General features: G+C 38.8%; 1 protein-coding gene across 1 annotated transcript; it reads right to left on the bottom strand.

Moving 5' to 3' along the window:
• Positions 1 to 387: 387 nt before the first annotated feature.
• On the bottom strand, positions 388 to 2,373 carry LOC112182887. The gene is made up of 2 exons (XM_024321445.2): positions 1,293 to 2,373; positions 388 to 873 (listed from the first exon to the last, which is right to left on the bottom strand). The coding sequence occupies exons 1-2, from the start codon at positions 2,316 to 2,318 to the stop codon at positions 538 to 540; spliced, it is 1,362 nt and encodes a 453-aa protein (XP_024177213.1). The 5' UTR covers positions 2,319 to 2,373; the 3' UTR covers positions 388 to 537.
• Positions 2,374 to 15,456: the final 13,083 nt, after the last annotated feature.

The raw sequence follows: 15,456 nt of genomic DNA, 5'->3' as shown, positions 1-15,456 counted from the left end.
CTGAACACAGAGGCAGAAGCGAATCCATAGTAATATAGTTCAAGAGTAGGCTTTACTGCTTGAGGAATAGGGAATTGGTGTTTGGTTGGTCCTTTCAGGTTATGCTATCTTAACTCATGCTTTAGAAGGCAAAAATCGTTAGGTAGATAGATACAGGTACATTACTATGCAGCACATGCATCAATCTCAAAGATAAGACAAGCATATTGTGTTATTAGCTTGCAGCAGTTGACAATAACTTCAATTTATGATCTCTGCATAAATTTGTACAACATTCTAACTTGGAAAAATATCTGACATTAATTCAAATAGTTCATATGGCTTCCGCGCTCATTACAGAAATCAACTTCATAGAATGATAGAAACATGACATAGCAATACAAATTTTCGAGTCAACTAAAATCTAGAAGTTGAACATTCGAACAAAGCAGCTCTAAAGAAGTGGTACTCACTAAAAGTCTTGCAGATAAAATTTTGGAGTCAAATGGAAGTTAAAAGTTGAAGGCACTAAAAGTCAGACACATTACAGAGCATAGTCTACAGAACCACGAATTCTATTGTTGAAGGCACTTCTCTTTTCAGCATGTCCACAGCACCTTTTCTTGCAACTTCCTCCATCAAGGCATGTTCTTTTCTCCTGTCAGCTCCAGTGTGATGAAATTCCCAATGAACAGGATTAATAACAATTTTCTCCAGAGCAATAGCCGTCTCTATCACGTGTCTCACATGTTCCACAGCATTTAAACGATGGCGATACCTTACTATTTCTAATACCTTTAGGTAACGATGTGGGTATGTGGTAACTTTCTCTTCATATCTCGGTCTGTATGATGTGCGTGGATCACAACTAAAATAAGAATCTAAGAATTCCATCTGCACCAAGACAACCATTTTTCAGTGTACAAGCAAAAAGAACAAAAGGGACCATTGAATAGATAGAATCATCATTAACCTAACAAGAAACTGATATGCATGCAACTGAATGGTTAGGCCGACAAAGGACACTAGATTAGTACTGAAAGTTCTCGACTCAAACAGACCAATAGAAACTAGTTTAGGGCCGGGTCGGGTATATTACCAGCTAGATTAAAACCGCCTCCAGTAGCATTGTTAGAACTAAAACTTTATATACAGTCATGATGAAGAGAAGAAGAAAAAAATGCATGTCTTATATATGAGTGCAATGTTGGCATTGGCGCTTATAGTCATTAACCACTACATGATGGCAGAACGTGCACAAAAACTATCATAACTCAATTTGTGCAATCAATAACTCAATTTCAAAAATATACCTTCAACACAAGAGTGCCCAAACGAGGGAATGCCTTGAGGAAAGAGGTCAACATACGAAGACTAGACCAGCATTTATCTGCATAAACTACCAAATCAAAACACTTGAGATTTGGTAATTCAGGGATTTCATGATTCTCCTTATAGACCTTCACGTCCATGCAATGGATGTCCATCACGAGAGTGTGCAGCTGAGAAATACAAGATGAAAGTTGGCTGAAAGGGAGTGCTATGCAATCTTTGTTGGATGAACGGTAGGAAAGGTTGGACTCACTCAATAGTGGCACATTCTCAACAACCACATCTATAGGATGCCCAACATATGACAGTAAAGCCAGGAGAGGGGCATTACGAATCTCAATTGCTTTTAGGTGCCGATTACGACTCATCACCAGAGACTTGAGTGCAACGGGGCGGTTCCGATTGCCAATTATCGCTACCTTGATCAAAGAATGGGTAAACGACACCCTTAACCTCTCAAGACTAGGGGAGTTACGCACCAAGTCGTCGAGGGTATCTTGTGTCACATCCACAAATTCCAATTCTAGAGCTTTGAGGCTGTCAAAGCCTGTTAACTTGTGTGGAAAGAGGTAAAAGTTAGCAGAACAATCTGCCAGAAATTCCAATACCAGAACTTCAACCCTCCTTATCATCGCAAACTGAACCCATTCATCAACTTCACTCCTATACCTCTCATCGATTCCACAAAAACAAGCCCTGAAAAGTTTCAAATTGCCATCCTCCTCCTTAAGCTGTCTCACGACACGAGTAACCCAGTTTACATAATCAAGGGTTTTCCGGTCTCTCACTTCCCGGTCCTTCTCCGCCAAGAATCCCCGTAGGATTTCAGCCGCATCAAAATCTAGCGAGTCAATAGACCTCCACATATATCGAAATTCCTTACAAAGGCTGCTAGTAGCCACTGCATCCTTTAGTGACAACCGGGACAAGATAATACCAAAGATTTCAACTGTATTCCTCTCCTGATGAATTCCCCGGCCGGCCTTTTTGTAGCAGGGGGTGTCCATCTTACAATTCAGCCGCCGTAGTGGCTATGGGTGCCGATTCAGTTTTGAGTTTTGACTCGATGGCCGCGCTCTAGATTTGCCCTAATGAGTCGGATAGGTTAATTAGCCCCAAAATGAGGGAAAAATATCCCACTTACTCCAGCAAGAAATTTCTGATCCCACTAACCCAATTTAAATTGAAATGACAACTTTGCCCTTAACATAATTAAAAAACTCCAACATGCCACTCTCTCATCTCTCTTCGAGTCTCCTCCCTCCGATCCGGTTTCTCTCTCTCTCCCCCCTCCCCCTCCGTCCCTCCCTCTCCCCGTCGCTCCTTCCTCGTCGGAGTCGGACATTCGAAGGCGCTGATCTCCATGATTGCCGACGGCGGCTTTTGCGATCAGAAGGTTGGCGATTTCTTTGGCCTCGATTCCACTGCAGCCACCGCAAATCAGTCATCTCCGGTGAGATTCAGGTCCCATTTCGGGGGATTTCTAAGCGGGGATCTCCGGGTTGGGTCCGCTCCGGCCCTCTCTTCATTTCCGGGCAGCTGTGGTGTACAAATGATCAAAGCAGCTCATCGGTGCCGAAGTGCTCGATGTTAATATCGACGAGCTCACCGCAGGAGCGATCAACGGCGTGGCAAACTGGCCGCACATAATCTCCAGGTCGTATGGAAAATCACCATCATTTCTCATGTCGACGGTGCGCCAAATCCAAGTGTTGTTCTTATAGATTTTGCGCCAGTTCCTGCAAACCTTCTGAGCGCTCTCCAAGATGTCAATGGCACCCAGCCGCGAGAGTTTCGACTCTGTGGCAATGTCAGGGAGCTCCGTCCAGTGTCACTGCCGTCTCTTTGCGGCAGAGGAGCTGTCGCCCATTTCTGAGTCTCAGGGTTTGAAATTTTGTGGTGTACAGGTTCTTGGCCAATAGCCTAATAGTGGTGCTGCTTCTATTTTTTTTTTTTTTTTGGGTAAATGGTGCTACTGGTGCAGAATGCCCAGATAGAAAGAAAAAATGAAGAAAAAAAAAGTTCTATTGGGGCAATAGACATCTGTTAAAGCGTCTATTGGGGGGTAATAGACATCTATTGGGGGCCAATAGACGTTTTGAATTGATGTAATTTTCTCCTTTTATTTATTTAATTAAAGTTTTATTTGTCTAATTTTAAGAAGATTTGTTTATATTCTGGCGGTGCAATAGACGTGTATTGGGGGGCAATAGACGTGTATTGGGGGCAATAGACGTATATTGAGGGGCAATACATGGCTGATAGTCGTCTATTGGGGGGCAATAGACGTCTACTGGGGGGCAATACATGGCTGATAGTCGTCTATTGGGGGCAATAGACGTCTATTAGGGGGCAAAAAAACTTTCCGGTGAGATTTTCAGCAAATTCCGGTTGGTGGCAGCAGGTGACCGGAATCCGGCGGCCTGCAGCTGGATTCCGGCGACCGGCAGCCGGTGACGGGCTCCGGCGAAGTCTCCTATGGTTTCTCTCTCTACCATTTTCTCTATCTCTCTCTCTAAGTAACAAAGGGGTGAGGGGTAAAATTGTATTAAAAAAAATTAAAAACAAAAAAAAATCTTAATGGGGTATTAGGGAAGACTCCCTTAGAATGTATTGGGTAAGAGAGAATTAAAAAAAACTTAATGGGGTAAGTGGGAAAAAAATCCATAGAAATGGGGTAAATGGACAAAAACCCTTTTTCTTTTCTCGGACAATTTTTTCTCTCTCATTTATAACATAAACAGTCAGTCTATTACAAAATAAGTCTTAGTAGACCAAATGGTACTCACCTTCAACAAATTTGTTTTAGAAAGAAAAAAGGGTGGTGCTATTCACACACCTATTTTCTTTATTTACACACCCCTTCTATTTTTCGATTACTTTAAATAATATTTTTTTATAAATTACCCCAACTACCCTCTCTTGCAATTAAGTTTTTTTTTTCCTTTTTTCTTTTTCTAGTTGGCAATTCAATCATCCACAAATCCTAAACCTTTAATGACATGTTTACTTACTTTGAATGGAAAATAATCATTAATCGGAGACAAGTGGAATGAGAGAAGAAAGGAATCGGTATTGATTCCGGATGATTGATTCTTAAACACATCTCCCCCCTTCGTAATCAAATTCCTAAGTATTCAGAAATCGATTCCTGATAAGGAGGTGGGACTTACACCCATTCTGATTCCTTCATGTGTTAGTAAACGCAACGCATGAATTCTTTTACCCGGAATCATTCCTATTATTTTATATGTTAGTAAACGCAGGAATGTTTTTACCCCGTAATCATTCCTTCCAATTCCAAGTAAATGTGCCCTTCTTTTCTCGCAGGGATAAAGGACTTCAAAACTCTTTTTGATTCTTTTTTCCATCAAAAACTTCTCTAGCATGGTCATTCTATCTCTCTAATGTGATGCTTTGAAGTTCAGTCAAAGCAGAACAAGCAACTTTAAACCCATCTTCAGAGAAAATTTTACACTTGATTTGCAATGGACAAGTGTGAGAAAAATATAGTTTAGATGATTTGTTGCACTTATCTTGATAGATACGACAGACAAAAAGAAAAATAATTATGGAGAAGTCACAGCGATCATGAGTTCAATTTGTTATAAATTGGTGTTCTCATTCCGTTATTACTTCTCAGCGTAGCACTGTGAGAGTGATTTAGGGTTTAACGAGGGCTTTTTGCCAGAAAGAAAATTTCAGTCGATCCTCACCGGAGTTAGATTTAGAATGCGGAGGTCGATTGCGAGCCTGGGTGGGTCCCTCGACATTTTGCCGAGGGTTTAGCACGAGCTCGTCGCCGGAGAAAATCATCCCGTCCGTACTCTTCGAGAGGCTCCTGGTTGTTATTCCCTAAATCGACCCCATCGTCTATGCATTTAAGGAGTTATCGTAAGTTCTTGTCTTTAATCTCAGAAATTGAATTGAGATGCGATTTGATGATTGTGTTTTGCTCTGGAATTTGATTAATGAAAGAAAAAAGTGAAATTTTGATTGTTTTGGAAGAGAAGTGAAAGAAAAGTTTGAAAATTTGATTGGTTTATATGGTAGAAGAGTGTATGGAGTAGCTGATTTGAGCTGGGGCTAAGCGCAGTTTTACAGTTTCAGAAGATTGACGAATGCCAATTCAGTGTTTTGCTTTAATAAGTGTGTACTATGGTGATACCTGAATTGGTAGAATTTTGATTCAATTTCTGTGAGTGGTGTGCTTTTTTTGTTTAGTGGAGCTCATGTTACTTTGTTGTTTTGGCCTTTGGGATTGTAGGTTTCGGTGGCGACAGCAATATCAACGCAGATATCCAGATGAACTTTTAGACAAGTCTAATGCTAGGTGAGCTTTAGAGGCTGATTACTTTATTGGATTTGTTACTTGATCACAATTAAGTGCATTGCATATGAATGATGGCCCTCCTTCTATTTCTAATTTATCAAGCACATTTGTGGCTTTTGCCTTCTGTTCTAATTGCTGAATCGTAAAGGTGCATTTCCCAGTAAAAAGTATTCTTGGGCGTATTTGCCATTTTAACTCAATTTCATACTGTCGTGCATGATGATCAGGAAATTTTTGATTCCCGATGTGTTCATATTGTGTCCAGTATTAGGTTAGTCTATTTTTTGGTTTCAATGGCTCCCACACCTTAAAGGTGGTTAAAGTTGATGTTTATTTGTTTCTGGCGAGTAACTAGTCTAATCAAACTAGTTAAAGTTTTTCCTGGAAATGGGATCCTCATGAAGTTATTTTATATCTAAACTCATGCTTTATCGTTAGGGAAGATAGATGCACGTGCATTATAGTACATTATGCAGCACGTGCATTATAGTACATTATGCAGCACGTGCATCAATCTCAAAGACGAGACATGCATATTATGTTATTAGCTTGCAGCAGTTGACAATAACATTGATTTATGATCTCTTCCTAAATTATACTGGGGTCAGAGTAGTCTCTTCCTAAATTATGGGGTGAAAATTTTATTATATGTCACGAACTTCTGAATCACTATGAGGCAGTGCCATTCGCCCATTTGCAACCATTAAAAGATTATACTGCTTGACATTGTAAATGATGGAAAAAAAGTTGTCCATATATAAAGGGACGAGTGCAAGTAATATACATACAATAGGTGGAGCACCTAACTACCAACACAAAAATGAGAAATCAGGTGTCAAAATCAGGCTGAGTTTGCACAAGTACTGATTCAAAATTTCAAATCCACACGAGACCATCTCCACTATGGCTCCTTCATAAAAACAATGGTAGAGCTCAGTGGGAGCAACAGTGCATGGTTAATCTTATTCATCTCCAATGCTCCAAAACAACCCGAATAGAGAGAGGATGGCCAGGATGAACAGATAGGCAATCTTGAAGATGCGTTGTTTTTTCTCCCAGCTTAGCAGGTTACGATCTCAGTCACATCTGCCAAGTGCCGCCCCTTCATGTACGAATTGACGTTATAATATAGGTGCGGGAGAGCCAATGGAAGCATAGACCAATGTCTCGTTATAAAAAGAATGACGCAGAAAACTCCTTGAACGATAAACTCTGGCAAAACAATACGGTTTATCCGAGATGATGAATCATATGAGTTGATGTAATCGTCCTCGAGGTCCATTAGGCACAAAAGCTGATAACCCACAAGGTATAAGAGAGTTAAGATGAAGAAGATACTCAAAAGCCATGTCCATAGCATCTCCATCACAGAGCACCTCTTTCTCTCGGTATTGGTCTGTCTGTACGTGTTTTGGTCTTCTCGGTAGAAATCGGCTTCTGGGTTTCGTTGGTGCAATCGGAAATCAAAATCTTGTTTCTTCTTCTCTTCTATCTTGAAGGTAGGTATTTATAGATTATATTATGACCAAACATAATCTATGTGGAATAGAAGTCCTAATCAAAACCACCTGGCGCATGTAGTAAGGTTGGTTGAGCTATACCTAGTATGGAACCCCCATGTTTAGAGTTTGAGTCTCAAGTCCAACCAATTTGTGACCAGTAAGGTTTGAGGGGCTTTCGAGTTCATGTGCCTACAGTGGGAGATTAGTCTGACTTTATTGGGATACTCTCGTGAACCTCGGTCTGAATACTGACTGGGTGGGTGTGTTATCAACTTGCTAACATAACAACTATAAGTCAAAAAAAGAAGTTCTAATCAAAATAAAAATAGAAAACCTAATCAAAATAGGAACGAAAACCTGCAACATATGTTGAAGAAACATGGATGAAATAGTTTTGCCCTCCTTTGTACATTCTCCACCCATTTTCTAGTTTTTATATCTATGATAATTACAACTAGCATTTCGTGAAGCAATCTCACAACCAAGGTTTTAAATATCGATATTTTCATATCTATCAATATTTTGAAAAAGGGAGATATCGGATATATTGGGGATACAGTGTACGAAAATATCGTTTTTGAAAAAAGTCAATTTATTAGAAATTTAGAACTACATATAAATATATATATATATATATGAATGTCAACTTTATCTACATCCAAAAAGAGACTCTAGGCGGTTGAAAAGCCGCTCGCTGGTCTACGAAAATGCAATAATCAAACCAAGACATATGACCCATATAGTGCGAATTGTAGTGATGAACATGATAGTTATAGATCTCTTTAGAACTGCCGACTGTTTTCCCTATAAGGGGATAATAAGGATGAACCCAACTAGATGACTGATCATATACTTCTCCATATTAATTATATCCATAAGCATTATAACCAAATTGATTGTTGCTTTCATGAGATTCATTTGAAATCCCACTGCGCTCTGTGCCTAAACTGATAGAGTCAAAACTTAAGGCAATTGAAGAAACATCTTATGGGATACTTTGATCATCAGTTGCACCTCTAGTCCTCCTCCCATATCGGGTCTTCTCTTGAGCACCATGACCAGCTATTCTCACTTCGTGGTCTTCATCTTGGGTGACATGATCAAAATTACCTTCACAGGTAAATTGGAATTCTCCATCCACAGAACATAGTCCATATTCATATCTTTCACATCCGCCACCTGTTCCGCTTCCAGCTGTAGTCAACATGTTTTGGAAATGTGGAGAATCAGCTTTGTTAAAAGGGACAGCATCATATATGTGGTATTTAGACACCATTGTTGCCAATAGTTCTCTACCACCTTTTAGTAATGATTTAATTGTGCTTTGTTTTGATCGACTATCTTTTGATGGCATTGCTATTGGAGGCTCAGAAAATGAGTACCGATAGGTTTTTGATCGATCAACTTGTTGCGGTTGTTGACTGCTACTACCGCCTCTCGATAGTTTTGGAAATTGAAATCTTGCACTTCTACTAAACTGAGAGTTCTTATCACAATCTACGGTTGATCGTCTTACTGCAGCAAGATAATCTTGTCGTTCTGCAGGGTGCATGTCTGGTGGATACTGAAATCCATCATCATCATCATCATTGTCGTCATCGTCATTGTACAGACTTGTTTGATTGTCAAGATAATCATTGCGGAGTTCTTCTCTAATATCATCTTGAACAGCTGCCTTTTCTTGCTTAATAGAATCTTTTCTCTTTATCCATGCTATCACCTCTATTTTGATCTCCGGTGGCACTTTGAGGCCCTGATCAATTTGGGGCCCTTTGTATAGTTTTATAAACATTGCACTTAACAAAATAAAATCAATAAAAAAGATGAATTACATTTAACTATTTAACCGTCTGTAGTTTGCTTCATATCATATATCACTTTCTATTTTTAATTATGTTGATCCACTAAAACAAGAGACAACTTCCAAAAAAAAAATTTCAAGTTTAAGACACATACTACACAGTAGATTCGTTATTCCTCACTTTTTCAAGATGCATAGCCAAAATTTAATACTCCGTACTCTGCACTTTCTTCTCATCATATTATCCATATATGGTTCCTTGACTTCCTTCTGCAATGTCATTTGGCCTCATTTGAATAATTGAACCTTTATGGCTTTATCTTCTTTCTATTATTCAACTACAGAGTTACAAACTACATACAGAGTTACAGAAATAGTCACAGACTACACAGTTCCAAATCTCTCCTCACACAGATTTGCATTTAGACTTTTAGATAATTACTTCTCACCCAAAATCGCCTTGAGGGTATTTATCCAATTCTCCTCACCTAGATTCGCCTTGAGGGGATTTTTTTTCCTCACCTAGATTCGCCTTGAGGGGATTTTCTACTCACCTAGATTCACCTTGAGGGGATTTCTCCTCACTCAAATTTGGCTTTAGGAAATCTCTCTTCACACATATTTTTCATTTAGAGAATTACTGATTTTTTTTTTATTTTTACCTCAAATTTTACAGATATTTTTTCACTTTATCGGGATATATCGCAAATATCTAATATATTGGGGATACTTGACGATGTCGGAAAAATTTCGCAGAAACGGTGACAGATAAGATATTTTCCCCCCTAGATATATCGGTCCGTCAAAAAAGGAGATATCGGGGGATATATCAGAAATATCGCAGAGATTTAGAACCTTGCTCACAACCTTTCACTTAAAAATGAGAGACTTATGCTAGTAGATCAAATGGTAATAAGCTGCATTATGGATTAGTTAGGCTAATTGGATTAAACATGGGGTATTTTACCATGCTTCGACTCAAGTTGGGAATTAACCTCCATATAAGGTTGACGTACATACACATTGCTCCCATCTTGTTATTGGATAAAGCAAAGTTTGTCCATTGATTCTAAGTCAAGTCGAGTGGTGCTAGTATTAGTCATGAGGAACAAAACAACATTTTTGATAGAATTCACAAAGCTGAATGATGAGGGCACCCAATGGCTTTGTCCTGGACTACCCGTTGGTGAGATTTCAGAATGAGAAATGTTAGTAACCTTCTCCATTTATTAACCGCTATGTGTGCTCTTTTGTCACTCAAAACCATAATATTAATTTTGTCAAAGCTGAATTTCATTTCTTCCAAATATGCCTCTAATTATTGCTTATTAACAGCTTTATTATTTTTCTTCTTTCTACTTAAACTCTCTCTCTCCCTCCCTCACTCCAGCGAGCGATTCTCCTCCTTGGCTCTTTTATTATGTTGGTTCAATACAAATCCCTAACTTTGATCATATCAATTAACAAATCATTATTGATTTTTTTTTTTTTTTGACAAAGTAATAGATATTTCATTCATTCCCAAAGCCAGAACGGCACATACAAATAAATCTTATATACTTGTACCCTAAATCAGTGGTCAAGCAGATAAGGGAATACGGGTACCATCTACTAGTACAATGATGCTCATTTGAATTTTACGAGCCTACACAACTACAAATCTCATAGTACACTAAGAAAACTATTTCGAATCTCCCTTCGTCAATGCACTCAATTGTGGTACTTCAGGAGATTCATTAGCTTGGTGTAAGAAGAAACCATAGCAATATAGACTAAAACCCACTAATAAAGCAGGCCTAACTTGGGCCAAAACCCACTATTTTCCCCAAACAAACTAGGGAGTTATTGGAATTTAAAAAAAAACCTTAAAAAAACCCGAAAGCCCAAAAGAAAACCCTAACCCAAGGTCCACCTGTGTCCCAGCCCATTCCAATCATCCCTTCCCTGTGCAGCACCGCTGTACACCTTTAGTAGTTAAGCTCCATTAACTATTCACCCATAGCCACTACGGCGGCTGAATTCTAAGATGGATGATGGGCCTCCCACCAATTAAAGGACTAACTTGTCCAGTGAGGCCATTCTAGATGGTGTACCGTTTCATTCATAATACTTTGCGTTTAATTAGTTACTGATGTAGGATGTAGATGGTGACAACTGTCCCTTTTGAGCATGACTGGCTCGTGACCTCTATAAGTCATGTATTCCCTGCTGTTTACAAGGAACGTGAATTTGCCTTCTTCGTTTTCTTCTTTCTCCAGTCCTTCTGCAATTTCTATTTTTTTAAACCCAGACTCCTATTAATGGACACCCCCTGCTCCATTAACCATTAGTATTGAGACGCGGCTGTGTTCTGCTCTATTTCTTTCTTTCGGTGGTGGAAATCAAATCACCGAGTCTCAGGTAACTGCAGATTCTCTCTCAATTTCCTTGATTAAATTTTGGTAATTTTTTCGTTGATAATGAACAAATCTGGGTTCTCTCTCTCTCTCTCTATCAAAGTTTTGGGTTTTATTGTTGGTCAAGAAATCAAGATCTGAGTTCTGTCTACTCAAAATTTGTTTTTCTAAAATGAAATGAGCAGATCCCAAATTTGTTTTGGTTCTTCTGCCGTTTTCCCTCTTCATAGAAATGTTTAACCTCTTGGGTATGACTTTTTGCTCCTCTTCTGTTTTCAATTCGTTTTTGTTTTTTTTTTTTTTCAATTCGCAGTTGCATAATCAAATCCTTCGTGTTTAATTTATGTGATTGGTGGTTACAAGGATATGGCTGGTGTTTCCTACTGGGTTTTCAGAAGCATATATATGTAATGAATTATTACACTAGTTGTGAAATGCCTGCTGTTCTTTACTGAGTTTTCAGGATATTATATATGGCTCAACACAACATTCTTGAGGGCAATCATGTTCACAATGCCCCACAATCGTTAGTTTCATTAACAGGCTTGATTGCCGCAAGGTCAAGGATTGGCGAACATCAACAGGCAGCGGCAGACCACGAACAAACTCGACTACAACTCGAGGAACAAAGGAATGTACTCCTAGCTAATAGAGCAGCTATCAATAACCAACTCCTACACCTGCGAACGCAACGTGATTTTCACGCAGGTCGCGCTGACCACTACGAGCACCGAGTTCAGCAAGCTGATCAAGAATTAGCCGAGTTGAAAGGTAGAGTACAAGAGCTTGCGGCCCTTCGTGATGGAGCCTCGGAACGAGTGCAGATGTATGGGCATGGTTTAGCAACTCTTCCAGTAATTACAGTGGCAACACTAAGGCAAATGGTGGTTGTTGTGAATGAAATCCGACCATTAGGCTTTGGTGGTCAGATTAGGATCCATGACACCCCCATGACCTCTGAGCTTGAAAGGCAAGAAATCCGTGATTTATGTGCCCAATTTAATATTATAGTTCAAAACTAGTTATTTATGAGATGATTGTAGTTGGGATTTTAAGGGCTTGTCCGGTAACGTTTTTAAAAATGATTTTTCAAAAACCTATTTTGAAAATAAAAACGAGAAAACAAGATTGGATTTTTGAGATCCGAAAATGTGTCCGGTAGCTTATTCTGAAAATAATTTTCAAAAACGAGAGAAAATTGCGACTAGAGCTGAGAGAGAGACCTGAGAAGAAGATAACGACGTGAGAATATGGAAGAAGAGAGCACATTCTTTTTTTTCTTCGTTTTGGAAAATATATCTCCATGTTTTCTAAAATATGAGAATGAAAATGTGAAAACGTCTATTTGTCGTTTTCCTGTTTTACGAGTAAAATAAAAAATTATTTTCAAAAATTATTTTCTGGATTTTTGAAAACAGACCAACGAACACATTTTCAAGCCATTTTCATTTTATAAAATGAAAAAGATGACTTGAAAACATTACCGAACGCCACCTAAGTTTCAGTGGCGACTTTAGATAGTTCCAATGCTAGTTGATGTTTGATTTGAAAGTTGATTGCTTATTGTAATTTATGTCGCTACTTGATCACAATTGCATTGCATACTCTGCAATGGTGCTTCTTTCAATTCTATTTTTATCAGGCACATTGGATGTTCCCCTCAATCTAATCCTGAATCCTAAAGGTGCAGTCGCATATAAAATTTATTGTTGGGGGGTCTTTGCCAATTTAACTAAATTTCACATTAGCGTGTGGAATGATCAGGATATTTCCCGATGTGTTCATAGTGTCTAGTAGTAGGTCAATTTATATATGTAAACCCTGATCAGTGGACCAAGTAACTTGTGTTGGCACTTGTTGATTCCCTGTTCATAATCGCCCATTGTGTTGGTATATTGTTTTCATATTCCCTGTTGATTCCTGATGCTTGTTTAGTTAATGCAGATTGATAGTTATATGATTCAATCACCAAGCAAAGAAATGTTCAAAAGATGGCGTTAGAAATAAGGTCTTTAGTCTTTGGTTGGTCTTTTGATGTTGTGCTAAAGAGGCAAGCATCACTAAGTAAATAGATGAACACTAGGTAATAGACCGTGTGATGCGTGTGTTTGTCTTTCTTTTTTTACTTGAATTTATACGTAAAAAAAAGGTGAGATTATACATATTAAAATCTCTCTCTCTCTCTCCCGTCTCTTCCCCACCATAAACCGCCACCCAACCCACCGCCTTTAGTCCTTTACCTCTGATCGCAACCAAAAATTTGTCCATCATCCTTGTTCCACTTTTCAATTTGATGTTGAACCATTCCGATCTTTTTTCACATAGATGCCATGCAATTATCATATTTTTGGAATTCCAATTGCGATCTTTCTCAGCGCTTTCTTTCTTTTGGTTCTACATATTTGTTTGGCAAATTGTCATGGGTCTTTTAATGTGGGAAATCTTTGTGGTACTGCATTGATCCTGCCAATTGAGTATTGGTTCTTCTCTGTCCAATCTCACTGTGACTGGCACTTTGTTTGTTGTCTTTTGCATTTTTGTGTTGTTTGTTTGCTTTGAGATGATTGCATGATTTTCTTGTTATGGGGGCGAAGCTGAACAAAAATGGTGAACCCCAACTGATAAAAGCCAAAATTGCACTGGGGCCACAGCCCCCAATCATCCTATACTGTGTCCTTCTCTACTTGAATGGATTGGAAAAAATATACATGATGCGGTAAACTTGAAGCAATAAGATGCTTGTTCTTGGAACTGAATTTGCAAGTAGCAAGCTCGAAATAATTCACCACTTCATGCGCTTGGAGGGTTGCATTATAGGATTAGGGCGTTAGAGCAGATATGTGTGTGTGAACAAGGATGAAACTTGGTAAGCTACATGGATATGCACAAGGATAAAACTTGTACTTGAGTTTGCTCAAGCCTTCAAGCTTCGTAGGATATATACAAAAAGGATAAAAACTTGGTAAGCTAGCTCTGATACCAATTACACAAAGGAACTTTTTTATTGATGTAGCTAGAAATTTCTTACAGAGGTATAGACAAAGAAGGAAAGTTTTTATAACTACAAGGAAGCTAAAGAGGTGAAGGGATCGATGATCCTCTTCTCACAACAATGAGTCCTACGTATACAATTGAAAATTAGCTCTAGTTAACTAACTATGATTACAAAATTGTCCTAACTAGGATTACAAATTATCAAGTCACCAACCATGGTTAGGTCAAAGTGACACCTAACGTTATCTACAAACTTCTACCGGGTTCGAAGCGACCAAAGACTCTTTATTTGTTGTCATTTCTGCTGAAGTGTCGTGTGGGTCCATTACGCTTCCATAACATTTTCTAGATTTTGATAACCCATATCGTCTAATCCTAAACTTGGGTTTGAGTTGGAATTAACTTCTTATTGGCACAGTAAATATGACATTTCTTCAATCTCTGTTGCCATCATCAATGGGATGTCCAACTGAGTAACACCTGTGGCCATAGTAGCCAACAAGTCGTTTGCCTGCTTCTGTTGTTCAGGAGTAGACTGATAGTTGCTTGCCATGTGTTTGACGAAAACTATTCGTCCGAGTGTCAGCTTAAGCAAATTGCTTTGTCTGACTTCTTCTATAATGTGTTTTAGTTAAGCTCCACAGTTGATTGCGTATTGCTCATAAAGCTTGCTCCGACTACTCAAAAAGTAGAAAATTTGGGGTTAGAGCAAGCAATATGATGATTACAGAAGTTGGGCATGAAGAAAGGGAAGAGAGACCTCCTCCTTATGTAGAACCGAAGATCAACTCTAGGCCCAGCTGCAATGCTCTGTTTGTTGAGCCTTCCCCCTTTTTAGTGAGTCCCTGAATTTTGCTTCTTTGACCTTTACTTTATTGTAAAGAACTAATCTTCATGAATAGTTTGACTGCATCTTCATCTTGTTAGGGTAAGAACCCCAATGAAGAAAGAAATTGCAGAAGGAAGAAAATAACGCAAAGAAGAAATACTGATATGTTGATAGATGATGAAAGGAGTACAAAGTTCTGGTTTATATAACCCAAGGATGAGCTACCTACCATTGGCTACAATAACAACCTAGTTAATTAACAACTCAACCCAAATTAACCTGATCAACTA

The sequence above is a fragment of the Rosa chinensis genome, chromosome 1 (genome assembly GCF_002994745.2).
Source record: "Rosa chinensis cultivar Old Blush chromosome 1, RchiOBHm-V2, whole genome shotgun sequence".
Classification (NCBI taxonomy): domain Eukaryota; kingdom Viridiplantae; phylum Streptophyta; class Magnoliopsida; order Rosales; family Rosaceae; genus Rosa; species Rosa chinensis.
This window is presented reverse-complemented; position numbering and strand designations above follow the sequence as displayed.

Excerpts from the sequence above, each read along its gene's own strand:
- LOC112182887 (XM_024321445.2), bottom strand. The coding sequence starts at position 2,318 with ATGGACACCCCCTGCTACAAAAAGGCCGGCCGGGGAATTCATCAGGAG. Across the intron at positions 874-1,292 it reads TGGGCACTCTTGTGTTGAAG|ATGGAATTCTTAGATTCTTA; the intron begins GTATATTTTTGA and ends GTCTTGGTGCAG.